Source organism: Pristis pectinata, chromosome 2 (genome assembly GCF_009764475.1).
Source record: "Pristis pectinata isolate sPriPec2 chromosome 2, sPriPec2.1.pri, whole genome shotgun sequence".
Classification (NCBI taxonomy): Eukaryota; Metazoa; Chordata; class Chondrichthyes; order Rhinopristiformes; family Pristidae; genus Pristis; species Pristis pectinata.
In genome coordinates this window covers 92,172,439-92,200,158 of record NC_067406.1, presented here as the reverse complement: position 1 = coordinate 92,200,158, position 27,720 = coordinate 92,172,439, and the positions used below count along the sequence as shown (strand labels likewise).

The following is a 27,720-nucleotide window of genomic DNA, read 5'->3' as shown; positions in this document are numbered from 1 at the left end:
TTTTTTAATCAGAGAGTGGTGAGTGCGTGGAATGGGCTGCCAGCAACGGTGACGGAAGCGGATACGATAGGGTCTTCTAAGAGACTTTTGGACAGGTACATGGAGCTGAGAAAAATAGAGGGCTATGGGTAAGCCTAGTAACTTCTAAGGTAGGGACATGTTCAGCACAGCTTTGTGGGCCGAAGGGCCTGAATTGTGCTGTAGGTTTTCTATGTTTCTAAGAAGCATGAGATGTTAACTTTAACTTGGCAAGACAATTCCAATACACATGCTCCCCAGGATTTCAAGACCAACCAATTTTAGTTCCTAGGCCTCATGTATATTTGACTGGCAGATGTCCCACACAATCAAGCTGGAAAAGAGAAACCTATCTACTTTCTAAGTGTAATAACCAGAGCGTCACCAGAGACCTTCTTAAAGTGGAGGTGAACCTTTTAAAGGAAAGTTGCATTCACTTTATTTGCACAACTGATTTTTACTGTTGTAAAACGCAAGTAGTGTCAGAAACCAGTCTTCAGGTTCTCTAGAACTTACCTGGAGGCCTTAATGGAAGAGTGGATGACAACTAAGATTATTATGGCATGAGACTAAGAGAGCCCCATGGAGTTTCAAGGTCATAACATTTTAGCAAGTAACTAACCTTCATGAAATATGATTTAAAGCTCAAAGATCCAATCAAAGCTTCCTTTGCGACAAAGATGTCATGTTTAAGACAAAGTTAATCTGGTGGCCATCTCAATCTGCAATAATTTTTACAACCTGCTGCAGTAATGGGCTCGGTCATATCAAGAATGTCTACAGCACATCAATCACCTTTATTACAGGGACTCAAAGTATTGCCTGGATAGAACACAAAAACTGGGTAGGGAGGGTCTCCTGTCTCCAGAGGGACTGCTTAATGTTTCTAGTTAAATGAACAGAAAGAAAATCTAATATAAGGCTTGCGTTATCAATATAGACACTCTCTGAGCTTGGAGAAAAGTCCTCACTGAACATGCGTTCACTTTCCTCTTTAACTTGTCCTCAATAAAACTGTCAGTTCTTGATGGAATAAAATAATCAGAAACAAATAAACAACAGCTGGTCAACCAACATACACAAAATAATATTTTGTCTTAACTATTTCCTGTACGTTGTCAACAATCTGGGGGATTTTCTGGGCTTCAGGAAACTTAGCAGCTGATGGAAGGTGGGGTTAGATAGATCCAGGAGATACACGCATGTTCGCCTATCTTCTGGATCCAGCTTGTCTGTTTAACCCATCCCCCATATTTGATCTCAACCCAACTACCCCTCCCTTCCTTCCATAATTCTTCCTTTTTCCTTCATTATGGCCTGTCAATCTTCTCAACCTTTACAACATTCCTCCCCACTCTCGAGGACCAGCCCCAGTCTCCTAATCCATCCTCACTGAATATGCCTACTCCCCAGCCTCTATGACTCTTCTAATCCATATTCTAATCTCTCAATCTCATCCCAAGGCTCACAATTTTGTACAATAAGATGGACTCTTGACCTCACTATCTACCTCGCCATGGTGTTGCACCTTACCGTCTGCCTGCATTGCACTGAACTGTAATGCTTTATTCTGCATCCTGTTATTGCTATTCCCTTGTACTACCTCGATGTACTGATGTGATGAAATGATCTGCATGCAAAACAAGGTTTTTCACTGTACGGTACATATAATAATAAAAAATCAATTTACCAATCAGAAGAAATATTGCGTTTCATTGGATATTAATTGATCACAAAAGCATTACTCCACAATGCATCTCTTATTCTATCACATGTATTATAAATCAGGCTTAATCACTCTATAAATATTTTAGCATGTGTTCTTTGTTTTATTGATCCATTTTATTATCAACTGAAACCTCCATGAGGGCATGGCTGGTACACCATTTAATCAGGAAGATGATAAGGGATTTTTAAACACCCAACCAAAAAATGGGTGAGTTTGGGTTAGATGATGTAAAAAAAAGTTTAAAAATACTGAAGAGCCAAACCTAACCTTCCCAATAATCAGACATGGGTAACTAAACAACTTGCAGATGCTGGTTGGTCACTTAAACACTATAATGAGTCCTCTTGCCTCTTATTCAGCTACCATACAATTATAAAACCATAGATAGACACAGCATGGAAACAGGCCCTTCAGCCCACCATGCCGACGATCAAGTACCCACTTTTACCCCAATCCTACCACAACCTATTTTATTCTTTCCACATTTCTATCAACATCCCCCAGATCCTACCATTTATCTACACACTAGGGACAGCTTACGGTGGCCAAATAACCAACTGACTCACACACTTTTGGCATGTGGGAGGAAACTGGAGCACCTGGAGGAAATGCACACAATCAGTGGGAGAATGTACAAGCTTCACACAGACAGCACCTAAGGTCAGGATTGAACCCAAATCACTGGAGCTGTGAGGCAGCAACTCTACCAGCTGCACCACTGTGTCTCCTATTTAAGCTTAATGGGCGGCACAGCGGCCATGTAAAACTTAACCTGTTGGCTGGATTTTCTGGGCTTCCAGAAACTTAGCAGCTGAAGCAAGGTGACGTTAGATAGATCCAGGAGATGCATGTGTGTCCACATCTTCTGGATCCAGTTTGCTTAACCCACCCCCATATTTGAGCCCCTCCCCTCCTCCCATTACTCTTCCTTTTTCCTTCACTCTGGCCCATCAAGTTTCCCAATCTTTACAAAATTCCTCTCCAGTCCTGACAACCACCCACAATCGCATGATCTATTTTCGCTGAATATGCCTACTCCTCTGCCTCCGCGCCTCTTCTAATCCTTATCCTAATCTCTCAATCTCATCCTGAGGCTCACAGTTTAATTTACCTTCTCATGAGACCTCTAATGTCCAACATAATCATGCATCTACTATCAATCTCTGATCTATCCCTGATCCTTCTAATCTTCCACTCTTCTGCACATCACCCCACCAGCCTTCTTGAACCACTTAACTCCTTCGTGACCTCCATTCTCTTCCACTAATCCATGCATTGTCGCCAAGGCCTCTGATTCTGCCCTCCCTTCCTGCTCTGTTCTCGCTTACTGTGGCCTGATGCTTAAACTAGCCAATCTCAACATCTGTGGTTGGGAAATAAAGACACAAAAACGTTAATCAGGTCCTGCTGTTAAAGGCAGCTAGTTCCTGAGGGAAATAGTTCTTCCATGTTTCCCAGTCACAAAAAACACCAACCTGCACCATGATTCCTATTAATATCCAGCCTTTGAATTGGTGTTTGCCCAGTGCTAAAGGTTGATGCAGAATCAGCAAATACATTGAGTAATTCTTTCAATTTACATCTTTCTTCATTTATGTGAGTGAAATAAAACAAAAAAAAGCTTTGGAATTCATTAATCCCTGGATGCCCTCTATTCTGGTTTTAAAAGAATGAATTGAAAAAGAATACTTTTTATTACGTACATTAGAATCTGAAGCAATAACACTAGAATGTATGCTTTTCCAGCTTAGGTATTTTACTGTAAGATAGATATTGCTTTTATAAAGTTAAATTAATGGTTTTGTGAAACAGAAGAACTAAATATTATTGAAATTTATATTGGTTTTGAGGCAAATTGGAGAGATGAATAAGAATGTTTATTTGAAAGTTTAATTTAAAATTAGGAAAAGATCAATGACAGTAGCAATAAAAATACTATCATTTCTTAATAGATAGATACATCACTTGTACAGTGCACTTCTGATTTTGTTTATAGCTGTATACTTGTACTCACCTGTCCAGCTGATGAAGGGCTAGCACAATTCTTCCTGTAACAAGCCAGAATGTGAGCAGTTTGATTAACCAGTATCTCTCTAACAGTCTTCAGTGGTTGGTTTAGAATGGCTTTGTAAGCTGGTTAATATAATCAAAACAAAAACATTTTAAAATTTTATTCCACCAGCTTCATACAGTCAAGAATCTTAAGCAATGTCATTAAGGAAAACAGTAATTATATTTTATATAAATTGAGAACAATCATTTTGTAATTTTTAAATTATCTCTGTAGGAAAGATTCAGTAAAACTGCATTTTGTGAATTATCCTACTACTCACTGTATCAATTCAATCCACAAATCCTCAACAGTCAAGTATTTATCAGAGTGGTTACAATCATCAAGCATAGAGTGCACTTCCTTTCAGAAGATGATAGTAATTACAGCTCAAGTATTATAGTGTTGGAATGCTTGATGTCAAGAATTGGATTTTCACACTTCAACAGAATGTCAGCAGAATTTGATGCTTATTGTCTTTCCATTGGGTAAAGAGTTCATTTATGATGATACTAAAGGAACGTTTCTACCAGCAGCACTCCCTTCACCTTGGCAAGAGAAAGAAGCTTCTTTCAAAACAGTTTTTTCACACTTGGTTATATTTTATGCAAAGTGGAAATGCTTTGTAACCATATTTCAAAGACTAAAATCTAAAAAACAGATATGCTTTTATATCTGCCTTTCATGTCTTTTTCAGATGTCCCAAAGTACACACTGCATAGCCAAAATTATCAAATTTTGGCTCGAAAGGGAAATGTTAGACACTTGCCAGGAAAAGATCTTGATCATCCTCAGATAGTGGGATCCTTCACTCTTCCATGAGGAAGTGTGTCAGTTTTTTTTTTGAAGGTCTCATGCAATAGAACATAGAACAGTACAGCACAGGAACAGGCTCTTTGGTCCACCATGTCAGCAGCAACCATGATATCAATCTAAACTAATCCCATCTGCCTGCACATGGTCTGTATCCCTCCATTCTCTGCTTGTTCATGTGTCTAAATGCCTCTTAAACTTTGGTATCATATTTGCTTCTACCACCTCCTCTGGTGGCACTCTCTGTGTAGCACTCTCTGTGTAAACAATTGCCTCATACATCTCCTCTAAACTTTCCCCTCTCTCCTTAAACCTATGCCCTCAAGTATTTGACATTTCCACTCTGAGAAAACAATTCCAACTATCTACCCTATCTATACGTCGCATGACTTTACACACTACTTACTATCAAGTCAACCCTTAGCCTCCAACTCTCCAGAGAAAACAATCCAAGTTTGTCCAACCTCTCCTTAAACATTACAATCCAGACAACATCCTGGTGAATCACTTTTGCACCCTCTCCAAAGCCTCCACATCCTTCCTACAGTGTGATGAACAGAACTGCACACAATACTCCAAACATGGCCTCACCAAAGTTTTGTACAGCCGCAACATGACTTGTCAATTTTTATACTCTATGCTCCAATTCCTTCTTTACCATCCTATCCACTTGTGATGCCACTTTCAGGGAACTATGGACTCACAGTGATTGGTTCCTCTGAGAGCAAAAGGTCAATTATGGCATTCATGTTAGCTGTTCATGAAAACTTTATGGTTTTACTGTAATGAAAACATTTCCATTCACCATCAAAATGGATTGGCATTAGCTGCTGTATAACTGACAGCAATGTCTGGAGTTAGATATTATAATTTAGAAGTTATCAGTGATTGCCTGCTCCTCCGCAGGATCTGTTGTTTTTCAGACTAATCAAATCTAATTTTCAGAAAGTAGTGACAAGACAAGAACTTTAGGCTTTCAGAAAATATTCAATTTAAAAATTCCTGTTGAAAGATGTCTATATGAACTTCTGCAGTGGTATACAAGTACTGCTCAACAACCTTTCTGGCCCTAAAAAATATTTTTATACATGTGAACTACCATTTCCTCAAACAAATACTTCAAACTTCAGTTGCCTTGAAATTTATCCTTCATCAGTTGTGCTAAGTACATGATAAAAGGAACTGCTGTGCATTACACACTGCTTTTGAAATTTTGTTTCAGTGACTTCAGTAAAACCAAATTTCAGAAGCCAAGTAGAACATGTAAATACTATTATGTGTGTGCTTAGTACTACCACTGGAATGAATTCTTAGACAAATGGATTTGAAAATAATTAAGTTTATATTTTTCTTTTTAAAAGTTTGTTTTTGACATTTCAGCTTCCACCAGTCTCATTTCTAAGTTCCAACCTTATTTTGTATTAAGTAAAATGTTTAAAAGGTTGGCTAGAAGTTATGCTTTTGCTCTCTAGTTTTCAGTATTTAACTTTAATGCAATTGGGTGCTCAGTCTGCTTGAAGACATCACCGCTGCTAATTGCCAGAGATCCCTTGGCACTGATGACTGACCAATTCATACCAGGAATGTGCAAATCTGTGTCCAGAGATTGCTAGATCTGTGCAGTCAATTTTCTTTGAGAACTGCAACTTATGAACCTTTCTTTTATTCAAATGACAGAGTCTTGCTTTTAGTACAAGATCACAAAGTCAAATCTCTCCTGCAACTAATTTACTGGAAACTAAACACTGGGGGAGAGGGAGGGGGAGGGGGAGGGAGGCCTTTACAGAATAGCTGTGATGCCAGTGTAAAGTCTGTCTTACTTTGTCACTATGTTGCAGTTATAGTGCAAATCTAGTTCAGGAACCAATACCCTTGGCTTAGCTTCAGAGCCCTAAACTTGACCATTGGTCCAAGCTTTGCAAAGGAAACTATTTTCATTTTGCACCAGTGCTAAAATTGTGGTCCATGAATACACTATTTATTGGTGATTTAATAAAACCATGTTAGGTAATTTGATCTGAAGTGAACAAGTGTTGTACTCACAAAGGAACATCTTGATACAATGCAACTTTTTGTGGTCATCTTGATAAAACCATGATTACAGTTATTTGTAAAGAAAACATGGCTTTAATTGCCCAATGACATCTGGTACTCCAATATAACTTGAATTCTATACATGTTAATCACTGAGAAGTCATTTAGAAACAAACTTAGGGCGGCACGGTAGCGTAGCGGTTAGTGTGATGCTATTACAGTGCCCGCGATTGGGGTTCGATTCCCATCACTGTCTGTAAGGAGTTTGTACATTTGCCCGTGTTTGCGTGGGTTTCCTCCGGGTGCTCCGGTTTCCTCCCACATTGCAAAGATGTACGTGTAGGTTAATTTGGGTTTAAAATGGGCGGCGTGGACTCGTTGGGCCGGAAGGGCCTGTTATCATGCTGTAAATAAAATTTAAAATTTAAAAAAAAATTTAAAAACTTAATAATATGAACTACAATGGATTTTTCTTTTCAGGTAGATAAAATCAGACCAGCTAGTACAGGACTGATTTAACTGAGCTACAGTTGAATTGCAGTTCAAAGACAAAGGGTATCCATAAATATAAATATTAAAACGAAACAATCCTTCATAATGTCTGTTGTAGCACTTAAAAAGTGCTCCCAAGCTGAAAGTGTACTTTGAATATTTATAGCAATGGAACAAAACCCAGTCAAGCAGACATTCCAGTGTGAAATGAATTACTGCAGACCTTTCTCCAAAGTTTGGGAGAACTTTGATATACATAGAAATCTCCTGATACAAAGCAGTTTAACATTTTTTTCAAGTAACAAATTAAAACATATTAAAATAGAAACTGTTATTTACTTAAAATTAATGTTTAAAACAGCATACTCTCTTTAGCAAATGAATCAACTAGCCTACTTACAATTAAGCTTTGTGTCAATTTTACGATGGCATATATACTTAGCATGCTAGGAATGGGCAGGACATAAGTTAAAAGCATCATTAATACCAGTATGTCCAATCACTAACTCCATGGTAAGGTAGTAATTTGTCCTTTGTCGTAAGTGTTAAATACTTTAATGCAACCAAACTACAGATATGGTGTTTAACACATGTTGCCACATCACACTTTCAGCACATACTGCAGAGGACTAATTTCCACTTTGAAATGTCACATACATCCAGTTAATTGGTACATTGGGCCAACAGAATAAAGATTAATGCTGGTGGAAGGACCATGTTGCTGCATTCTGCATCGGGAAGCACGGAATTAAACTCAAACAATAGATATGTAAGTCATGGAGGGTTTGCTTTACACCAGTCCATGTCAGCTAGCAACCAAAGCCTAATATGGCATTGGGTCACATTTAAATAGGAGGAGGATGCTGTGGGGAGCAAAAGAATGTTCTGACACAACTCACTGTTCACAGCCTGATAAATCCCAGCTGAACCTGATGCCGATTTAGCCCACAGGCAGTTAATGAGATGGTGGCAGGTGAAGAGGGGTAATGCCTGTGACAGCAGCTTCTTCTGGGTAACAACAATATAATATTTTAAAAGTTTTGGCTGTTTTTGAGAGGCCTCCAACAGTACCTTTAAGAAAATTCAAATTAACGTCCTATGCTGGCTGATGTTATAACCAGGTTTTCCTTATTTCAGACACAGCAATAATGTGGAAGAAGCAATATCTGTCTCAAGTCTCTCAGTATATTCCTGAAGCACACTTCTTAGTAATCAACTCTACATCTGTGCTGATTGTTTCTTCTGAGGCAAAATAGGTGGGAAGACATAAACTGAGTCACAAAAGCCATAGGAAATAAAACTATTTCAAATGACAAATTAAAACAGCAAGGCAACATTTTACCTGATTTGGCAAAAAAATTGATGAGTGCATCTGTCTCGCAGCTCTTGTACAAGTCAGTATGCTGAGAGCTGCAGTTTAAAGCCAGGTTATGGATGCGCAGGCGTCTCTGCCCAGCAACATTAGTGTACAGCAGGGCACACTGGAGAGAAAAAAACAAAGCACGTGACATATCTGCCTTGCATTTCAGATTTTTAAACCAAAACATAAAATCAGCAAATCATTAATCACGTCCTCGTTGTTTATCTCTACTTGAAAGGTAAACTGCATTAATCTAAAAAAAATTCAACACTTAAGAAAGGTAAACAGCAATAAATAGAATATTATGACAGCCCTAGCTGAGAAAGAAACGACCCAATAAGTGAACTCTTAAAAGTAAATATCATGAATTTGCCAAATATGAATATGCCAAATAAAAAGTTTGCATATTGCATATATTGCCCCTCAGATCTTTCACCCAGTGAAGACAATAGACTCATACTATCCATGGGATTTTCAATTTGCAACCGGGTTTCCTGTCTCACAAAGCTCTGCATTAGGATTACATTTACATACAGATTATTTTTAGATTTTGTTTTCCACCTGCATTTTAATAGCTATCTCTGAATTCTGATTTGCCTTCTTCCTAGGGTAGCTTTTTCTCTCTGCCAAAAGATAGAACACATTCGTTTTCAGCATCAAATAATATCTCAGTGAAACAGCACACCATATATGGTCACTTTCTGTCAAAGTACTTTGTAACCATAACTTCTTCAGTATCATTCAATATGATCTTCCTATTAACCCTGTTCTTGATTAGCACTAATTTACTATAAACTGTGGTTATTAATTTTTACACTGTGATCAATCAACACCATCTTGATCTGCTTGACAGGCCTCTAGGTAACTTAGGTTTAGGTTATGCTGAGAAAGAATGACCATGAAACTGAAAGAAAAATTTAATATCAACATGATGTAAATCTTGCCATCATTTTGTTAAATTAAATTTAGCTTGAAACAAATTAAATTTTCCACAGTATGCTTTGTTTTCCTTGGAAATCACACAGAATCATAGAATCGTACAGCATAAAAACAGGCCATTCGGCCCAACTCATCCACACCGACTAGTCAGCACTCTTCCAAATTAACCCCATCACCCAGCACTTCACCCACAGCCCACTATGCCTAAGAGATTCGAGTATTCATTGAGACAATTCTTAAATGCAGTCAGCAACCCAACTTCAACCACTCTCTCAGGCAGTTCATTCCAGTTACTTACCACTCACTGGGTGGAGAAGGTCCTCCTCATATCCCTTTTGAATCTCTTCCCACTCTTCCTAACCTATGCCCTCTAGCTTAATGTACCTCTGATATGGAGAAAAGCTTCTTGCAGTCTACTCTATCTACATCCCTCTTAATTTTATACATCTCAGTATTGACCCCTCTTACCTCCTCTGCTCCAGAGAGAACAGACCCAGCTTCTCCAATCTCTCAAAACTAAACTGCTCCATCCCAGGCAAAATCCTGATTAACTTCCTCTGCATCCTCTCCAGCACCATCATATCCTTCCTCCAACATGGTGACCAAAACTGCGCGCAGTACTCCAGCTGACGTTTGACCAAGGTTTTATAGAGCATAACATCCCTACTTCTGTAATCAATACCCTGACTAATGAAGGCCAATATCTCTTATGTCTTCCTAATCATGTTGTCTACTTGTGTAGCCACCTTCCAGGATCTTTGGACATGTAATGTGAGGTTTCCCTGTTTCTCAATACTCCTCAAGACTGTACTTGCCCATGGTGTATGTCCTAGCCTCATTAGTGCTCCCAAAATGCATCACCTCACATTTATCTGGATGAAAGTCCATCTGCCATTTTTCAGCTTGTTTCACCTAAAGATCTATAGCTCTCTGCAGCCTAAGATGACCTTCCATACAATGAGGTCCTAGAGCATGGATACAGGCCCTACGGACCACCGAGTCCATGCCGATCATCAAGCACCCATTTACACCAATCCTACACTAATCCCATTTTATTCTCCCCATATTCCCACCAGTTCTTCCAGATTCAACCACTCACCCACACAATTACCAACCTGCGCATACTATCAACAACTCTGTCAATCTTCATGTCATCTGCAATCTTACTGATCTTACCTCCCACATCCACATCCAGGTCATTCAGGTATATTACAAACAGCACTGATCTTTGTGGGCCACCATTAGTCACAGGCATCCAATTGCAAAAGCAAACCTCTGCAATCACTCTCTTTCTCCTATTGCCAAGCCAATTTTGGACCCAGGTAGCAAAGTTGGCCTGAACCTCATGGGCTCTAACCTTTTGAACCAGTTTCCCATGTGGGACCTTGTCAAAGGCTTTACTAAGGTCCATGTAAAACACATCTACTACCCTGCCCTCATCGATACATGTTGTTACCTCTTCAAATAATTCAAACAAATTCGTTAGACAGGATACACCCTGCATTGTGGAGTGTGCCATGCTTTTGATGAGATGCATAAACTGAAGTCTCATTTGCCCCATCAAGTTAATGTAAAAGAACTCATGGCACTAACTGAAGAAGAGCAAAAGTGTTCTCCTCAGTGCCCTGGCCAATAGTTATCACTCAGACGACAATTAATGAAATAACCTATTTGGTCATTATCTCATTAGTGTTTATGGAATCTTCCTGTGAACAAGTTGAACTTCTCTTATTTCCGATAGTACAAGAGAGACTATATACCAAAGCAATTCGTTGGTTGCAAAACACATTAGGATGCCCTGAAGTTATGAAAGGTCCTAAATAAAGCAGGCTCTTTGTTGCTTCTATTTTCTTCTCTTCCCTACCGTGATTTGTCTTGACTTCTAGAATCAAGGCAAAGATGGTGGAAAGGATAGAAAAGATTTGCCTTTTAAGAGTTTCCCAAAGTGTCTTACACAGCAAAAAATTATCTTTGAACTGTAGGTGCAATTTAAGTAAATGTGGCACCCAGTTTCTAAAGAACAAGGCAATTCAAACAACAATAAAATGAATGAATACACAAGGTGTTTTTGATTGTGTTTACTCTATAGTCCTGCCATTGCATGGTAGGTCTCTTCTTTAGCTTTATTATTCCTACCCACTAATAGATGCTTATCCAAATACAAATTACTAAAGTTGGCTGTGACTTGCCAAAGTAATCTCACAGATATTAAGTTCTAGAAACTGTTTATATGTTGTAAAGAAAGTTCAGGTAACACAGCTATGCTGATGCACTTTACCTGGATTAAGGCTCCATTCTCTTCGCTGAGCTTATCATCATGTTTGAATTCTACTGTGATTGCCTTATCACAGTCAATGGCAGCCAATTCCACATCAGTTGTGTTGTTCATATACATGGAACCCAAGAATTCGGTTGCTCTGAAACCTTAATAAAATATTAAAAGAAAATGTTTAGAATGTACAGAGAGCATAAAAACTTTCTTGATTGTTCAACATCTTGCAAACTTCACAAATGTATTTTAAACACCTTCCCAGTGTTACCTCTGGTGTCTCTAAAGGATCTGTCGCCTCTTCTCTTGATCTACATCCTGCCCTTCTGCAAAATCTTCTGAAAAGGTGAAGGCAGTTTCCACTTGTATGATGACAATAACTAGCTCTACCTGTAACCAAAATAACTAGAGAGAGAATAGGGCCCCTCAGAGTCCAAGGTGGACATCTACGTGTGGAGCCGCAGGAGATGGGCAAGGTCCTCAACGAATATTTTTCTTCTATTTTTACTGTGGAGAAAGACGTGAAGACTTTGGGACTAGGGAAAGTTAATAGGGATGTCTGGGGATAGTCTGCATGATGTGCTAGACATCTTAAAATGTATGGAGGTAGACAAATCTCAGAGGCCTGACCAGGTATATTCAAGAATGCTGTGGGAGGCTAGAGAAGAAACTGCAGGAACCCTGGCTGAGATATTTGCATCATTGTTAGCCATGGGTGAGGTGCTGTTAGGCTGGAGGGTAGCGAATGATATGCCTTTATTTAAGAAGGGTTGCAAAGAAAAACCTGGGAACTATACACCAGTATGCCTAACGTCTGTGGTAAGTTACTGGAGAGGATTCTGAGGGATAAGATATATATACATCTGTAAAGACAGGGGTTGATTAAGGGTAGTCAGCACGGCTTTGTGCATGGGGGATCATGTCTTACGAACTTGACTTGGTTTTTTGATGAAGTGATCAAGAAGGTTGATGAGGACAGGGCAGTAATGTGGCCTTTATGGACTTTAATAAGGCCTTCGATAAGGTTCTACATGGTAGGCTACTCTGGAAGGTTAGATCACATGGGATCCAGGGAGAGCTAGCTAACTGGATACACAATTGGCTTAATGGTAGGAAGCAGAGGGTGATGGTGGAAGGTTGCTTCTCAGACTGGATGCCTGTAACTAGTGGTGTTCCCCAGGGGTCAGTGCTAGGTACATTATCATCTATATCAACAATTTAGATGCAAAATGTACAAGGTATGGTTAGCAAGCTTGCAGATGACACTAAAATAGGTGGTATCATCAACAGTAAAGGTTATCAAAAATTACAAGGGGGTCTTGATTATCTGGGTAAGTGGGCCAAGGAATGGCAAATGGAGTTTAATTCATACGTGCAAAGTGTTGCATTTTGGAATGTCAAACCAGAATAGGACTTTCAGAGTGAATGATAGAGCCCTGGGGAATGTTATAGAACAGAAAGACCTTGGATTTCAGATACATGGTTCACAGGCAGACAGGGTGGTGAAGGTGGCTTTTGACATGCTGGCCTTCATCAATCAGCACTGAATAGAGAAGTTGGGAGGTTATGTTGTAGTTGTACAAGACATTGGTGAGGCTGCACTTGGGAGTATTGTGTTCAGTTTTGGTCACTTTGCCATAGGAAAGATGTTATTAAACTGGAAAGAGTGCAGCAAAGAGTTACGAAGATGTTGTCAGAATTTGAGGGACTGAGTGAAAGGGAGAGGTTGGACAGACTAGGACTTTTTCCTTGGAGTGTAAGAGACTGAGAGGTGATCTTATAGAGGTGTATAAAATCACAAGGGGCATAGATAGAGTAAATGCACTTTGTCTTTTTCCCAGGGTTTGGGGTATCAAGAACTAGAAGGCATAGGTTTAAGGTGAGAGTGGCAAGGTTTAATAGGAACTTGAGGGGCAACTTCTTTTTCTACACAGAAGGTGGTATGTATATGGAATGAGCTGCCAGAGGAAGTGGTTGAGGCAGATACAATAACAACTTTTAAAAGGCAGTTGGACAGGTACACTGATAGGAAAGGCTTGAAAGGATTAGAAGGATATGGGCCAAACATGGGCAAATGGGACTAGCTTAGATGGGCGTTTTGGTTGGCATGGCCAGTTGGGCCAAAGGGCCTGTTTCTATTCTCTCATGAATACACTAAGCGACTGAGCCTCACCAACCCCCTTGGGTAGAGAAAGCTGAAGATTCACTACTCTCTCAAAGAAGAAATTTGAATGGCTAACCACTTACTCTGAGACTGTAACACCTGGTTTTAGACATCCCTGCCTGGAGAAACCTCAGCTCTGCATTTACTCTGTTAAGCCTTGTAAGAATTGTGTACATTTTAATGAGATTCCCTCTCACTCCTCTAAATTCTATAGGTCCTGTTGCTTAAGCTCTCCTTATACAACAAACTTTGCATCCAGGAAACAGTCCGGTGAACCTTTGCTGCACTCTCACTAAACCTATCCTTCTTTACTTTAGGAGATCCGACCTGCACATAATATTCTAGTGGATGCAGTCTCAATAGGTGTATTTATAACTGAAGAAAAATATCTCTAGCCCTCAAATCTTCTTGCAATAAAGGCCAACATGTTGTTTGCCTTCCTAATTGCTTTGTTTATCCACGTGCTAACTTGCAATAATTCAGAGACATGGACTCCCAGTCCCCTCTGAATATCAATAACAACACCTTTCAATCTTTCACCATTTAATAAATACTCAGCTTTTCCATTTTTTTGCCGAACTCTGGTTTTTCCTATACCTGAATTCTAGATATTTCATAACAATAAAGAAAATGGACACTTGGCCCATGGAGTCAATGTCAACTCTATCTGATCAGTCCCATTCCCTCAATTATTTTCTTGTAACCTTTTCTCCCTTACATGCTCACTAATTTCCCCGATTCTCCTACCACCTACACTAGAGATAATTTTCAGAGGCCGAGTGGCTAGTATTTGGGATGTAGGGGGAAACTAGTGCACCTAGAGGAAGTCCACATAGTCATAGGAATATCAGTGAACTCCACACACAGATAGCACTGGAGATCAGGAATGAACCCAGATAATTAGGACTGTGAGGCAGCAGCACTATCTGTGGTGCCATGGTGCCGCCTATGTTCTGTCGTTCAATTTCCTGTACTTGGCTTAGTCTTCGGTCAATACCAGATGAGTATTGTCTTTCATCGATTATTTGATGCACTGATCAACCAGGATGTCACATATTGCACTTACCACTTCCAGTTCTAAACATCTTATGGAGTTTTACTTAAAACTCACACAAGTTTAATTGATTGTGTGATTGGTGCTTTAATGTCTCTTGGAAGCTTACAGATGTGAGTAGGTGATTTGGCTTATTTGGGCTTTGCAATCCTAAACTAACTCACTCAACTTTAGTCTCTCTCCAAAGTCCTGTATCCTCTTTTGTTTAAACATTGATCCAGTTTTCCCTTGGTAAAAACAATGTTCAATTGTTCAAATGGCTTCAACAATTCCATGTGGCAAAGCATTTCTTTTTCTATAGCCACTTTATTTCTGTTAAAATCTCCCCACAATTGCTCAGTGATAATTTTAATATGATGATTCTCAACTGCAATATTTTTCTCAAAACTTAAGAGCCTTTATCAAGTCACCTTTTAGCTTTCACTGTTCCAACAGAAACTATCCAGACAATGGAAGTGGTGTGCATTTTCATTATTCTCTGTTTTTATTTCTGATACTGCAATCAGATTTAAAAGAGAAAATGCTTAATGATATTGAATGGATTCGCCAGGATGGTTAATAAAAATAATGCTATCAGCATTTACATCTATGAAAGGGTAAATCAAGCATTAATGAACAGCAAAGGCACATGGAGAGCTAAATGCAGAAATCAGGAAGTTGCTTTCCAAGTTGTTCAAATCAAACATATGGAAGGGCAGATGATAATGCACAATAAATCCCACAGGAAAGGTTGGGTTTGTCCATTCCAACGTGTGTGAATGTTTAGCAGCTCCTTAAGTCTAAAGCCTATCAAGCAATCTCTTTAGCATTGAATTTTAACTTTCAAAAGTCTGAGATTGCAATCTCACAGATTTTAATTATTGTTGGATATTTAAGAAAAACAAATTAAAAATAAATTAAACCATTCCTTTAGAAAACTTTTCTTTCTGTATCTTCCATCTCTTGCTCTTAAATCTCACCTTTTTTTCCTACACCTTATTTTGTGTTCTGTGTATGTGTTGAACAAATCTCATGCACTTTCTGATTCTGCATACTGCAATAAGGATTCTTCAGTGTGATTAGTTAAGGACTTAAAACTGTTGCTTTCATTTGTCCCACAGCTGCAGCGCCCCTGTGGAGATGTGCAGTGCTGAAAAACGGCTAATCACTGCAAGTTCCAGTGAAAAATCCACAGGATGCAGACAAGTACAATGAACAATGGTACACTTGTTTGACAATGACTGTAAAATATAAACCAATACTATTTCTGTTTAAATCACACAATTCTATCATAAAACCACTTGAATGAACAACTTAGCTTTGGATATTCCTAATTTATAAAAAAAGTCAGAAACACAAAAATGTGCAGTTCATGATGATAAATAAAATCTCACTCTGTACCTGAAATGTTCAATGTATTACTATGTAAAACACCCTTGATTCAAATTACTTGACCTCAAATTCCTCATTCAGTGCCTTCTCACCTGTGTTTGTCCTGACCCTCATGATGGCATCAAATCCTATTGACTTCTGTACGTCTTTTCTTAGATCATTCAAGAAGTGTTCACCATCAGGCTGTATCTGTACAAGAAAAATGTGACAAGGAGCTTGAGGAGTACTGATTCGACCAGCTGATGGCACTGTGTAACAGTATATAAAACTTGCAGCAAAAACTAAATCAAACAAATGCTTCTTGCATGAAACAAATTTAAAAACATAATATATAATTATAATAGTATTTCCAAAATTGTATTACCTTTCAATCAATAGTTTATTGCTTCCTATTAAACCTTTTTGTATGTGATTCCATTGAATGATATAGTTAATTAAAAATTAATTTAATCAACAGCATTTTGGTGCATTTTTCATGTCACACAGAACTTGCTCAGTCACAGAATGAGTATTTGTTGACATTTCTATATGATGAATCCAATACCGAAGGACGGATCCCTCTGATGTACAGATGGATCTTGTGGTCCAAGTCCATAGCTCCCTGAAAGTTGCCATGCAAGTTGATAGGGTGATAAAGAAGGCATACGGCATGCTTGCCTTTATTAGTCAAAGCACTGAGTTCAAGAGTCAAGAAGTTATGTTGCAGCTTTGTAAAACTCTGGTTAGGCCACATCTGGAGTACTGTATTCAATTCTGGTTGCCCCATTATAGGAAGAATGTACAGGCTATGGAGAGGGTGCAGAAGAGGTTTACCAGCATGCTGCCTGGATTAGAGAGTTTGTGCTATAAGGAGAGGTTTGACAAAGTAGGGTTGTTTTCTCTGGAGTGGTGGAGGCTGAGGGAAGACCTGATAGAAGTTTATAAAATTATGAGAGTAGATACCTGATATCTTTTTCCCAGGGTTGAAATGTCTAATGGAAAAAAGCCTGCCAGCACACCTCCTTTGAACTTTTCCCCTCTAGGCATGCATTTAAGGTTAGAGGGGGAAAGTTCAAAGGAGGTGTGCCTGGCAGGTTTTTTGTTTACACAGAGAGTGGTAGGTGCCTGGAATGCACTGCCAGGGGTTGTGGTGGAGGCAGATACGATAGAGGCATTTAAGAGGCTCTTAGATAGGCACATGAATATGCAGAGAACGGAGGGACATGGACCATTTGCAGGCAGAAGGTATTAAGTGTCATTAGCTTAATTAGTTTGGCACAGCATCGTGAGCCGAAGGGCTTATTCCTGTGCTGTACTGTTCTATGTTCTAATACAGGCCTCAAAAATATAAGCCAATTAAATAAATCCCCTAGAGGCACACCAGATTATATTCATGAACAAATTGTGATCCAAATTATACAAGTAAAGATAATTGTTAACTTAATGCCAGTGAACTGTGACAAAGTTCCAAGAAAGCTGAATCCATCCTCGTTTGCAAATAATTATTAAAGCGGCATGATTTATCATTTTACAAGTGGTGGAAAATATTTTTTCTCCAAACATCAAAGGAAGGAAATTACTAACAGCAATTTAAGATGTAACAGCTTGGAACAGATGACCAATTGTACAGAAACTGCTTGCCCAGTACAAACACTCAGAAGAAAATGGAATACCTTCCTAAACCAGCAGATCTGGTTGAAATAATCCTCATTAATTGAAATTAATGAGAATTGAAATAGTCCTCATTCTTCTATTAATTGTTTTATAGATATTCAACCATGTTCCTATATATGTACATCTATTTAGCATTTCTAAATTTATGGGGAGGCTTCTTAAAAACAGGAGGAATTTTAGGTATATCCAGAAATATAGGAACTGATTCAGGCCATTCAGCCCTGAATTCTTTTCCTCTGGCAATCGAGCAGTTAAAGTGGCATGGCTCCATTTCATGCTGCATTCCAAATGTCGTGCTGCTTGTTTTGGTGGTGGATGAGGTGTCTGTTGGAATCAGGCATCATCCTCGAACACAACCCTAAGTAGAGCCCTGTGAATCCAGTGAACCGTGATGGTGTTTTAACTATGACCCAGTTGAGGGAGCAACCTCAACTTACCTCAGTGTCAAGCATGTCAACAGCTGGTCGGCAAAATTATGAAGATGCAGGTCTGCTAAAGAAAAACTGGGGATCTATCATGCCTCAGCTGGCTGCCCTATCACCAATCCCCAAATCCCTATCTGCTATTTAACTGGAGATCAGCATGCAGGCATGAACCTTCTGCTGTGTCAAGAAAGAAGTGAACTTTAAGTGAGGCCCAGAAGTTAAAATATATTAGGCCTTAAATTTAGGTCAGCAAGTACCCTGCCTTTATGCAATCCACTCCACACTAAGTTTGAGCAAGAAGCTATTTTTAACTCGAAGTTAAATCTTGGTTTGGATTCAAAAACTTTTTGGATTTAAACACAAAAAACAATTTTGGAATGGTGAGAAATATATTTTATATGAGGTCTGTACCTTTGGAACTGTCTTCACAAAGCACAAAGGTAATGAAAGTTGACATGAGTCATTAGCGGCATTGAGAACATGTAACTCCATTTGTCTAACTGTATGTGACACAGAGAAATGAACACTTGTTCTACATTGGTGCCAACCAGCAGTATGGGAGAAAAGATGAACTGTTCCACATAGATAATGTGTCCACTGTGAGATTTTCATAAGTTTCGATCTAATTTTACAATTCATTGTTTACAGTGTAGTTACCAAGCTTCAAATTGAGATGAAAATTAAAGGACACAACTGTTTCTCTATCAACAAGTACATTTTCCATGTATTTTCTTATGACTTGGAAGGTGGCCATTTGGCTCATCACATTTATGCCGGCTCTCAGAGCAATCCTATTCCCCCACATAATTCCCTGCAACCTATTATCTCAAACATGCCCATTAACACCCCCTGATTCTCCCAACACCCACCTACACTATAGGGGTAACTTACAGTTGCCAATTAAACTAACAATCAGCACAGCATTGGAATGTGGAGGAAACCAGTGCACCTGGTGGAAACTCATGCAGTCACAAGGAAAATGGTACAAACTCCACACAGACAGCACCCAAGGTCAGTATCGAACTTGGATCTCTGGAGATGTGAGCCACTGTGACACAGGTTATAGTTTTAGTTTACAGTATGGATTAAAAAAAATTAGCTTGAACAGATTCTACTGCAAAATTACACATTAATTGTGGTTAATTGCGGTAATCAATTAAACCCATAACAGGGCAGAGATTTGGGAGTCCTGAGTGCGGGTTAAAGAGCAGCCTTCTGCTCCAAGTTAGTCCCACATGGAGTCCAATGCAGCAGTATAGATATCTGCAGATTTCTCAGTTCTCTGAGTATATCTATCTGCTGGGCTAAGCCTTGATCTGGGAACACTTTTTGAACACTCATCTCCTCTCTCATATTGTGTTTCCTATTTCCAGGGACTGAGATGAGGATGTTCAAACTTGGGTTCTGCTCAAGGTATTGTCTTACTAATTATATTATGAATTTATTAAGACTAAAAGCATTTTGACTGTTTTCAACAGTTCCATTACCTCACAGTAAGTGTTTACTTTCTGATGCCTTTGGTTTAACCAGTCGGCTAAAGCTAAACAGTAGGGGAATTGGAGTCCAGAGATCAGGGAAGAAGTGAAAGTGAGGGAAGAAGGAGCAGGAAAAGAGGAGATCAGAGTCAGAACGTCAGCGAAGCTGATTGGAGTATGGAAAACTGGAGCCCAGAGTTGAGAAAGACGAGCTTGGGTTTGGAGAGGAACAACGGGTGAAAGGTAGATTGGTCAGTGCCAGGAGAGATGGAAGATCTGAAGCCAGAGCAGGGTGGAAGATCAGATGCATCAAGAGTGGGGCTGCCACTGGGAATTGGAGCCTTCGCAGGAAGGATAAAAAGCTGGTTAGAGAGGGACTGGAGGTTGCTAGGATTCACTTCAAAATTGTACTAACCATGATAGTTAACAGAAACACAAGAGACTGCAGATGCTGGAATCTGGAGCAACAAACAATCTGCTGTAGGAACTCAATAGGTCGAGCAGCATCTGTGACGGGAAAGGAATTGTTGACGATTCGGGTTGATACCCTCCATAAGCAAGGAGGAGAGGGAAGATAGCCAGTATATAGAGGAGAGGGAGAGTGGTGAGGCAGAGGCCAGTAGGTGGATCGAAGAGGGGTGAAGGATGATATGCAGATGGAGCAAGGTGGAGGGGAGGGGAGGCTGAAGTGGAGTTGGGAGACAGAGGTAGGTGGATGATAGATGGAGGAAGACGAGAAGAAAAACAGAAGGCAGATGGAGCAGGGTGAGGGGAGGGGAGGCTGAAGGAGGGCAGCTGATGGAGGGTGATAAGCGAGAACAAAAAAGCTATCAGTGCAGGAATCTGACAAGTAAGCAAGGTGATAATTGGAACCATGAGGGGAGAGGTGAAGAGCAGATGGAACTAGATAGGGGAGGGTTGATCCGCTGGATAAAATGTGTGGGTAGTAGGTGGATGCAACCATGAGGGGTAAGGGGATGAAAACAGGTGATGGGGCTAGAGGGGACAGAAAGGGGACAGAAGGACAAAGATGGAAGGACCAGAGATGGGGGTGGTGTGGGGGGGGGGGGGGTGGTGGAAGCAGAAAGAGACAGAAGTTAAGGGTTACATAAACCTAGAAAATTCAATGTTCATACCATTGTGTTGTAGACTACCCAGGCGGAATAAGAGGTGTCCTTTCTCTAGTTTGCATTGGGCAGTAGAGATGGCCAAAGATGGACAGGTTGCTGTGGGAATGGGAAGGGGAGTTGAAATGGCGTGCAACTGGGAGCTCGGGATGGCCATTTCAGGCACAGCAGAGGTGCTCAGCAAATCAGTTGCCCACTCCGCATTTGGTCTCGCTGATGTAGAGGAGGTCACATCGGGAAAACTGAATGCAGTAGAGAAGGTTGGAGGAGGTGCACGTGAATGTTTGCCTCACCTGGAAGGGCTGTTTAGGTCCCTGGATGGTGGTGAGGGAGAAAGTGTAAGAACAAGTGTTGCACCTCCTGTGGTTGCAGGGGAAAGTGCTAGGGGATGGGGAGGGGTGGGTGGGGAGGGATAAGTGAACCAGGGAATCACGGAGGGAGTGGTCCCTGAAGAAGGTGGATTTAACTTGCCAGAAGTGGTGGGTGGGTGGTTGGTAGGTAGCTGAGGTGGGTTGGAGTCGGGATACAGATGCTTAATATTTTGGCATTCCATATAATCAAGACCACCTATCTTGAGGGTTATATTTCCCCCGGACAGTTAACCTCACTGACTCCAAACTAGCTATATAAGTTATGGACTGGATTTGGAACAAGATTGGGTGCATTAAGGGAATGGGAAACTAGAACAGACAAGTAGGTCAAAATATTGTCAACAACGACAGCTTCACTTTACCTGGAAATTGTTGTATTTGTACAAACTACCGCCAGTAGCCAGTGGCACGACTCCCATAGTTGAGACATCCACAAATTGATTTGGGAACAGAAACACATCTACACAGCAGCTATTGGCCACACAGTCCTTTGCCAAAGTCTCATAAAAATGTGACTGTGATTGAAAAAGTACCTGCAGGGAGAATAAAACAATTATCCATTAATACTAGCAGCAGTCATGTTATTCTGTTGTTTGGGCATCCCTGATTGATGTTAGTAAACCAAAGGTTGCAGAAGAATTGATCAGCTATCATAATTTAATGGTGTGTTGGATAAAGGAAAAGAAAAACAATCTTATCCATGACAGAAAGGAATCTCATGCAAATACCTTCACCAACATGAGAGCTGTTACAGTTCAGGACAGAAATATGTGTTGGTGTGTTGGACACTAATTTAAAACAGATTTAAGCACATCAGAACCAAGTTTAACAGCCACGTTGTAACACGATGCTGCATCATCTGCACATGCATTGAGAAATGTGAGCTGAAACAAAAATTCTGCTTATCTGTTTATTTTTTCAAATAAGCTTAGTAAGAATGAATTTTTATTCTGTTTCCTAGATTCTTTTGGTAGTGATTTGTGAATTTCATAAGTGTAAATTTTCATCACCCAAACTGCTTGCAGCCACGGTACCTTCTCCTTATCTGTATTCACCAGCTTCCTGTCATCTCGGTTTCTCAGTTTTCCTGGGGCTTCAGCTGTCGGCAGTGATGACTGGAATATAAATAATTTCCCAGAACATTCTGCGGCCTGTTGAAAACAAAAAGGGGTGATGAAGGGTTAATTTATTCACAGTTTGCTGTATTCCCAATGCATTCTGGTGGTTAATTTACAAGAAATAATCCTATTTATTTGATGTTCATCAAGTTCTTGCTTTGACTAGCTATGCTATAATAAAATAGGAACGGCTCACATTTAAGCTTGGGCTGGTGGGTCTTACCTGGATTATTATTGCTGACCTCAGGACAACAAAAAAAACAGGAAAATAATGCTTTAAGTTGTCACCACAGTTTGTTAAAGTTCTTTGCTAGAAATGCTCAGGCATAGATATTAGGTTAGGCCAGGCTGCAACTGTTCCTATGGTTGAATAGTCAGTCATTAAATCAAAACAGGAGTAGGCTGTTTAGCCCCTCAAACCCATCTCAGTGAGATAACGGCTGATCTACTACCTAGTTCCATATTCCAATCTTTCCCCATATTCCTTATAACTTGGTTAACAAGAATCTATCAATGCCAGATATAGAATTTAGAATTAATAATGAACCAGCATCACTTTTCATTACTCTCTACATGAAATGATGGGTCTAATTTTCAAACTTTGCCCCTTGGTCCCCGATTTCCCAGGGAGAAGGATCCTGGAAAAGTTCAGTTGCGGGTGTATCAGTAGTTGGAGATCAGTTGAGTTTGGGGGCATGATCAGTAGTTAGATAGTGGAAGTTATGTTGAAAGGACAGTTATGTTGAAATTTGGAAAGGGTGCCAGGTTGAGTTGGTTGACAGATGAGTGACAGAGGAGTTATGATCTTTGGAAGGTGTTGGGGTTACCACAGTGGAGGATGGAGAGTGTGGGGGAGATGATCACCCAACCATACACTGAGCACTAGACACCAAGGACCACACCATTGGGTGCAGAGTGCTTGGCACCAATGACCACACCTGTGTGAACAGAGTGTTTGGCACCAGTGACCAAACCTGTGTACAGAGTGTTTGGCACCAGTGACCAAACCTGTGTACAGAGTGTTTGGCACCAGTGACCAAACCTGTGTACAGAGTACTTGGCACCAATGACCATACTGTTTTCAACAATTTCATCTATAATTCAGGAAGTAAGCAGATAAAATGCATCAACTACCCAATACTGGAATGCAAAACCTGAACTGTTTGATTGAGGCTCAGTTGCATAAAAGTTCAAAGAAATCTACTGACTAATTTCTGAACACCCACCAAAGGCTCCTTTTGGAACTACAGATTATTCTGATCAAGGCCTGGAATCAATTGGCAGGCACCATTCATTGGAACCATTCCTTGATCATATTATCAGCCTAAAAAACCCTAGTTATGCACTTACATCAACACCCTTGTTTTGGGTTTGAACACTCTTCTGAAAGTTACATTGAGCAACCAATTTTAATAAGATCACCTGACATTTACCCTGTTTTGACTCATTAACATGGCAGACTGCAATTGAAAATTGTCTCCAGTAACTTCTGCCATATCCTTAAGCTGTCAACCATTGACCATGTCCAGACTTTCAAATTCCAAGATAGGGTTAATTCTAATCTTGAAAGAAAGTGATTGTGCTCTATCATTACAAATTCCAGCTGTGCATCTGAAGCCAAAGCACAGAAATATGTAGGCTGCAGTTATTTAACAAAATAATCTGTGACGAACAAGAAAGCCTGTCTTTGGGGAACAAAACAACAATTGGATCCATCCGCTTACTTAAAAAGTTTTTTAGCTTAGATTTGGCTTCAGAAAGTTTAGCACTACCTACATTAACAAAGCAAATGCAAATGGTTATTTCAAAGAACATTGTTATCGGAGAGTTCTGGCCCAATAACTCCTCTCTACATTTAATTCTGAGAAGTGAGATTAAGGACAGATATTTCAGCCTCATACGTAGAGGCAGAACGTGAGGCTGTTCAAGTCCAATAAATACAATGAGACAAACTAAAAATAAGCAAGCACTCCACTTATGATACAATGTTTAGAGATAAGCTGAGAATTTTGGGTATACAAAGCCAACAAAAAAAAAGTGGCAACTGAACGTGTTCATAATTAGCAATAACATTTTGCTTTTATGGCTGATTTTAGTTATATTAACTAATCGGGATGTTCAGTGATGAGATCCTGTGTAAAGTAATTGGTGTAAGTATTAGATGTGGGAATGAAGAGTTTTTTTTTCATCCAGACGGGTAGGGGTTTGGAACTCACTACCTGAAAGGAAGGCAGAAGCAGGAAAGCACATTGCATTAAAAAAAATACTTAGATCTGTTAAAGAGCTGTTATCTGAGGGCTACAGACCTGGTGCAAAAACATGTGATTTGTTTGGGTAGCTTACTTTTGACCAGTATGGACAAATAGCGCCAAATGGCTTCCTCCTGTGGCATAAATTTTCAATGATTCTATATTAAAATCAATCAGGACTTGTGATGCTGCTGAAATGGAAGTGCTTGTTGAATTCATTAAGAAGTATAAAAATACTTTAGTGAAAAAGCAAATTGCCTACTGTTAAAAAGGTACAAAATATAACTTTAAAATGCATTAAATGTGTAAAAAATCCAACCTCAATATTTTAAATTATATTCAATTTTTTCTCATAGACATGCTTAAATTAATATAACATAACCAATAAATAGGTTATGATTTTAATAATTTGCTAGATTAATTGTCATAATCGATTTGGCTGCCAAAACTTGACTAGTTGTGATTGGAATCTGGGGAACAAAATAAGATAAATGATCCTGTGACAGGCATTCTGAGTCTTACTCATTTTACACAGCATTGATTAATCTAGCCTTGCTAATCACAGGGAATCTTTATGTCTTGGTAATTTTTGTTGAAACTCACCTCACACCTCTGAGATAGAAGGGTTACTTTTAACCCCATAAATATGGCAAATGGAGAAGTCTAGCCAGGAGACTTATCTGTTGCATGAGCCAACTAGGCCAACATTGATTTTATCCCTTTCTTCCAGACTGACAGCTCAAGGCCATCTTCCTCCAATGTAACACTTTCAGGATCACTCTAGCTGATTCTTAGGATCTTGGCCATCTTCTCTATGGTGGCCCCAAGAAATGGTGGCAACTGGGATGAGCATGATGGAAATCCAAGCTGAGCTTGGGCTTCATATCCCCATCCACTTTCCATGTGTAAGGGCTAGCTGAGAAGGTGTGGCCAACAGTGTCCCAAGCAGAACTTGGTAAAGGTAGGGAAGGCCTCATTAACTATATTTTTTGACATTTCAATTTTAGAAAACATTGTCATGATTCAAAGTATATTAACCAAGACATTGTTTTATGGCTTTACTCAGTAAGAATACCTAAATTCATGAAATAAGCATTAGCCAGCATTTTGTGGGAATTTCTAACTGTTCTGAGTATGACTGTCACCAAGTACAAAATCTGAGAACACCAAAGTCCCGAGCATTTTGCCAGTGTTTTCCTGACAGGGATCCAACAGTGAAACATGCTGGAGATTCTCCAGCACCTGGAGAACGTGCCCTAGTCACCTGGGCCAGCACCTCCATTCACATGAAAGGAATGACTACAAGGACTAAAGAACTATAGTTATTTACATGTTTATAATTGTTTTATTTAAATGGTTTAATTGATTTAAGTGTTTAAGTCCCTGGAAAGGGGTTGGTTTCTTTAAAGGAAAACAGTGTTATTCCTCAAATTTTGAATAGTTTTAATATTGTTAATAGTTTTGGAAATTTTTTGAATGTTTCCGAAAGTAAGAAACGATCAAAAATATCAAACTTGTTAATAGCTCTGACAGCCAGCCTGGCCAGCTAAGTTTTTCTTTTGCAGCATTGTGAGAAATGCTACAACCTCTGTCCCTACATGATGCACAAAGTGTGTTGCCGTTGAGAAAGGTGCTGGCACTTGCAACACGTTGGCCCTGGGAGATCTGCAGTAGTCAACTACATACTTTTTTGTTTACAAGTCAGTGATGCCTAGCCAGCTCATCACTGATTACAAAATCTGGAATAGTATAGTAAACCTTTGAGATTGTTTGTTGTTTTTATTCATCAGTTGAACATACTGAGAACACATTTATTAAGGGAAAAAAAAATTCAAACCTTCATTGCTTCCAGTCCAGCTTGGATTACTGGGGCAAAGACAGTTTCACTTTCACTAGTTTCAGCAAACATTTCAGGGATCTGGTCCAATAAGCTACAATAAAAAAAATATTCAAAATTAATGTTTGAGGATTTGACTGATATTGAATGCTTCCCCTTACTTGGTACACTGGCCTCTGATAATACCCCACATCCCAGTTAGGGCATACCTGGTGTATTAAATCCCTGTCTTTGGTTCTGTTCCTGCCCTTTTACAAGACAATCAGGAAATTTCTAGAATGGTGAATTGGAATTTCTGTCAGTTTTGTGGCTGACGGATGGTGGGGGATGTGGGTGGACTGGGTTGGTGGGAGACAGGGAATTTCAGTCCTGATGCAAAGTCTTGACCTGAAATGTCAACCATTCCTTTCCCTCCACAGATGCTCTCTGATCGGCTGTGTTCCCCCAGCAGTTTGTTTTTTGCTGGGCATTTCCAGTAGTTACCCCATGCCAGAGTTAGAGCAGGAGATTGCCCTATGTGTTCATATCATGTAGTTGAGTTTGAATCAATAATCTTCTGAAGGGAGATCTGCATAAAATGAATCTCACTGACATAATCACAGCTGCCTATTTAAAATGACTTGGGTAGAATATCTGGGAAACAGTATGCACAGAGCTAGTATGTGCCGGATACCCACGAAAGGTATAGTGTTTTCTTCCATTGGTTGCTATGGATGCATAACATGCATTTTTTTGTTCTCTTTTTGTTTTAAGGGTGATGATGTCTCACTTGCCTGTGATGACTTTCCCCACTTGGGGCATGGTATCGGACCTGTGTCATCATTAGGGACTCATTTTTTTTTGTATTCTTGTTAGGGCCAGGGTCTATCATAGACAAATGTGAAAAGGTATACAATTTGATCCCCTTGATCTGCATACACTCTTCTCTCACCATCGTTCATTTTAGCACTGGTTCAAACTGAACTTCTCTGGCAGCAATTCAACAGAACCCCTTGCAACAAGCCAGGACCAGATTCATGTATTTCTCACACTGTTGGCTTGAAAGGCAGCCCCAATGCATATTGAAAAATCACTGGCATTCTGGTGCTGGCTTTTCACCTTTCATCTTTTGATTATCAGCAACAAAAGGCCTTTTAAAATTGGCTTTATTTTAAAGTTGTTGCAAATGCTGG

General features: G+C 39.7%; 1 protein-coding gene across 2 annotated transcripts in view; it reads right to left on the bottom strand.

The window, feature by feature from the left end:
• The window catches only part of sec24d (SEC24 homolog D, COPII coat complex component), a 128,789-nt gene that overhangs the window by 16,768 nt on the left and 84,301 nt on the right, over positions 1 to 27,720 (bottom strand). For both annotated transcript variants that reach the window (XM_052010332.1, XM_052010333.1), the window contains 7 exons: positions 26,549 to 26,642; positions 22,379 to 22,495; positions 21,707 to 21,877; positions 16,386 to 16,482; positions 11,714 to 11,859; positions 8,479 to 8,617; positions 3,762 to 3,880 (listed from right to left, as the gene is read on the bottom strand). In XM_052010332.1, coding sequence (XP_051866292.1) covers positions 3,762 to 3,880; positions 8,479 to 8,617; positions 11,714 to 11,859; positions 16,386 to 16,482; positions 21,707 to 21,877; positions 22,379 to 22,495; positions 26,549 to 26,642 — 883 coding nt within the window. The remainder of the gene's footprint in view (positions 1 to 3,761; positions 3,881 to 8,478; positions 8,618 to 11,713; positions 11,860 to 16,385; positions 16,483 to 21,706; positions 21,878 to 22,378; positions 22,496 to 26,548; positions 26,643 to 27,720) is intronic.